This window comes from Aptenodytes forsteri, unplaced genomic scaffold, assembly GCF_000699145.1.
Source record: "Aptenodytes forsteri isolate BGI_AS27 unplaced genomic scaffold, ASM69914v1 Scaffold82, whole genome shotgun sequence".
NCBI classification, from domain to species: Eukaryota; Metazoa; Chordata; class Aves; order Sphenisciformes; family Spheniscidae; genus Aptenodytes; species Aptenodytes forsteri.
In genome coordinates this window covers 11,729,529-11,732,861 of record NW_008795490.1, presented here as the reverse complement: position 1 = coordinate 11,732,861, position 3,333 = coordinate 11,729,529, and the positions used below count along the sequence as shown (strand labels likewise).

The window sequence follows — 3,333 nt, the reverse complement described above, 5'->3', positions numbered from 1 at the left end:
TAAATACAGCATTTCATCCCAAAATGAGCAATATTCTTCAGCTTGGCAAGCCTTTTAGTAGAGAACCCTCCTAGCAGAAAAACAAACAGACCAATTGCAGTGCATACGAAATGTGACAAGTATCAAGCACTGACAGAATTTCTGAGCTGCCAGGAGTAGTCAGGGCTGAAGATCTGCTGCTGAAGTGCTGCTTTTCCATCCCAAGCATATCAGTGGAATCAGTCAGTCACTGACAGAAGCAGGTATTAGGTATTGCAACAGAGAAAAGGATCTCCTGGGCAAGCAGGATCAGGCCATTCCTCTGCATCTGTTTGCAATAGTGTAAAGAGTTTGTTAAACAATAAGGTCAGTTCACTGTCACATTAGACAGTTCACTGGTGAGAAAGCTACTCAGCCAAAATGCTGACCACTCTCCTAGTTTAGACTAGTGTGGTCTGGAAACAAAAAAAGGCATTAGCATTACTAGTGCCAGCCTTGCCACGGCTGGTAGTGGCCCAAAGCATATCTAATGGTTATTTAACAAGTAAGGGTAATGGAGTCCCAGCTTACTCGCAGCACAAAGGCAGCTACAGGAACACGGTAGCTGGGATCTCAACACACAAGAGTCCATATGCAACTTACATGGAAATTAAATTCCCCTTTCAATCTCAGAGGTGTTTTCCATGTTACATAAAACATAATCATGCAGTTTCACAGGACTAGCTTTTGGGAATCCAAATACAGCAGCACAAGCCTCCTTCCCGCACCATGGATTCCCATCCCTCAAAAGTTTCATGCTATGCCGAAGGAGAGCTAGTAACGGTCCCCCCCCAGCACCCACTGTCAGCCACACAAAGTGAAGCAAGCTTTCCTCCTGAGACTGGGCTCACACAGGTGGGAATGCAAGATCCAGGATCGTTTTCATTAACGATGTGAAGTGCGGCACAGGAACTGAGGTCTCTCTGGGCTGATTAGCCAGCAGAGCTGAAATTGTCTGGAGTTGTTCAGAGACATTTCAATCATTTACATAAAAGCAAAGATGACAGCTGTGCTTGTAAAGACGGATTCTGAAAAAAAGAACTACTAGAAAAACGTACTCTTTAAAAGACCTTTATTTTGGTTGCACGGTTACAATTCGGAAGTCCATTTATGCTTACAGTTAGATTGTTCCCAAATAGTATTTAATAGCTCACCATGTAAACAGTGCATTCTCTATCAGTCTAGTGTACAAGAACTTTATAAAATACAGATTAAGTGACTTTTTCATCTGTACACTTTTCAGATTAGTTCACCAAGATCAATTAAAAAGGCAAATAGATTAATTGGCAAAAAAGTGTTGTTACATTTTTAATATATTAGTACAAAATGGCACAAAAGGAAAAAGGTCATTTTAAAGGCTATAAGCATCAAACGTCTTAAACAGTTTGAGTCAGTTCAACCGATTTCAACTTAATTTCAAATACCACTGTTGAACTGGGAATTGAATTTGTAATCTTCTTTTCTTCAGCTGTATGAAAGACCTCACATACAACGTTGGATCTGTTCATGGAAACCGGATCATAGCAGTTTCAGAACAGTGACATTCAAGTGCAGTTAGGAAGTCGGGAATTTCTATTCTTCCCAGTAAATCTAAGAATTCACAGACTAGAGCTTAATTTCATCTAGCCAAGCTCATTGATGCACACTTCAGATGCAAAGATACCAGACGTGTGCACATAAACCACAGTATTTCTTAATGCGAGAACTGAAACAGAAAATCCACATGATTACATCATCCACCCTACCTACCTTTGCAGGAGGCTTCCAGGCATAACCATACTCAACGCCAGATACAGAGATATGTGAAGCATCTAAAAGATTTCAGGCAACCGAAGGCTTAATTCAAAGCCTTCAGTTATAAAAGAGAGATCACACCAACTTCAGCAACCTACATTTTATTTTTGAACTACCCATATCAAATGGGCAGGTGAGTGGGATGGAAGGGAAAGATAGAAAGACATTTCTAACTTTAAAATAAATTCTGATACGTGAATTCATTGCCTCAAGCAACAATTCAGGAGTTTGTTTTGGCAGCAACATTTAGCAATATCCCCAAAGATAATTACCCACTCTGTCAAAACAAATTATTAAGGATTTTGATTAGCCCCCTAAACCTTAAAAGGTTTTTATGTTTAAGTTAATGGAACAGTTTATGACTTTGACTGGTTTTTTTTGGTAAGCAGCACCCACATCCAAGAGGGCAGGCAGTTATACTGACGGTAGTACTGAGAACGTTACTTCTCAGGTTAAAACAAAAAGTCTTATAAAAAAAGTAAGTGTGATGAAGTACAGAACCATTATTTTACTCAGCTTCACAATGAGCAAACCATGACTAGGAATTTCTTTTCATAATTTAAATACCAATTACAACACTTTCTCCAGAGACTTAGTTTCTAAATAACCATATGATGACTCCAAGAAGCACTACTCCAACAGCAAGTATAATAATGAGGATGCATATCTTCTTTCGGGACCTTTGCTGCAAATAGAGGAAAAAACCAAGTTGATTGAAAACTGCACCACAACATCAGAAGACTACTCAAATGCTTTTATGGTTGTGCTTGCGCAATCTAACTAAATCGTGTCCTTACTAACAACAAGTCATATAAAGTTGTTCAAGAAAAAAAAGAGCTAAGTTATCTACAACTTACTTTTATGGCTGCATTATTGAACAGAATTTCAGTAGTATTTTCTGGCATACATAATAAACTAATGAAAGAGAATGCTGTAACGTAATGAATGGATGTAATTAGGACACTGGGGGAAAGAAAATGTGAGAGAGCAGGTGACCACGTACAGAGGAAAATGAACAATCAATCTGCACAGTAGAGGTGGTAGAAAAGGTCTGCTAGAAAAAAAAAGTTTAAGGACTATTAATGTATATACAGACGGGGACAAAGGACTGCAATTTTAGACTTCTGGAAGACTGACTTTGCATCTATTCACAGAGTTATTTTAAAGTTGTTTTTCTCAAGTTTCTTAGGTACAACTTGCTCTTAAAAAAAAAAGGGGGGGGGGAGACCTGACTAGAGACCCAGCTATATAGATGTCACTACAATAAAGCGTAAGTTATGAGTATGTCCAGAACTTTCACATCTCCCATACAGGTCTGTAACTTGAGATACCAGAGCACCCAAGACTAGCAGCAGTCTGTCATCCTTTATCTGAAGGATATGGAATCTGAAGGTTTCCGTCCCAGCAGGAAAGGACCTGTGGGTTTCACAGGCTTTTGCTGATAGCCAAGGGACACTACCACTCAAATCTCGGGATTCTAGGCCACAGCTCCAGAAACAAAGCTACACTTTTTTATTTGGC

General features: G+C 39.3%; 1 protein-coding gene across 1 annotated transcript in view; it reads right to left on the bottom strand.

Annotated features, from left to right (window-relative positions):
* Positions 1 to 1,072: 1,072 nt before the first annotated feature.
* The window catches only part of STX7 (syntaxin 7), a 28,284-nt gene continuing 26,023 nt past the window's right edge, over positions 1,073 to 3,333 (bottom strand). Inside the window, exon 9 of the mRNA XM_009281517.2 lies at positions 1,073 to 2,497. Coding sequence (XP_009279792.1) covers positions 2,405 to 2,497 — 93 coding nt within the window. The 3' untranslated portion in view covers positions 1,073 to 2,404. The remainder of the gene's footprint in view (positions 2,498 to 3,333) is intronic.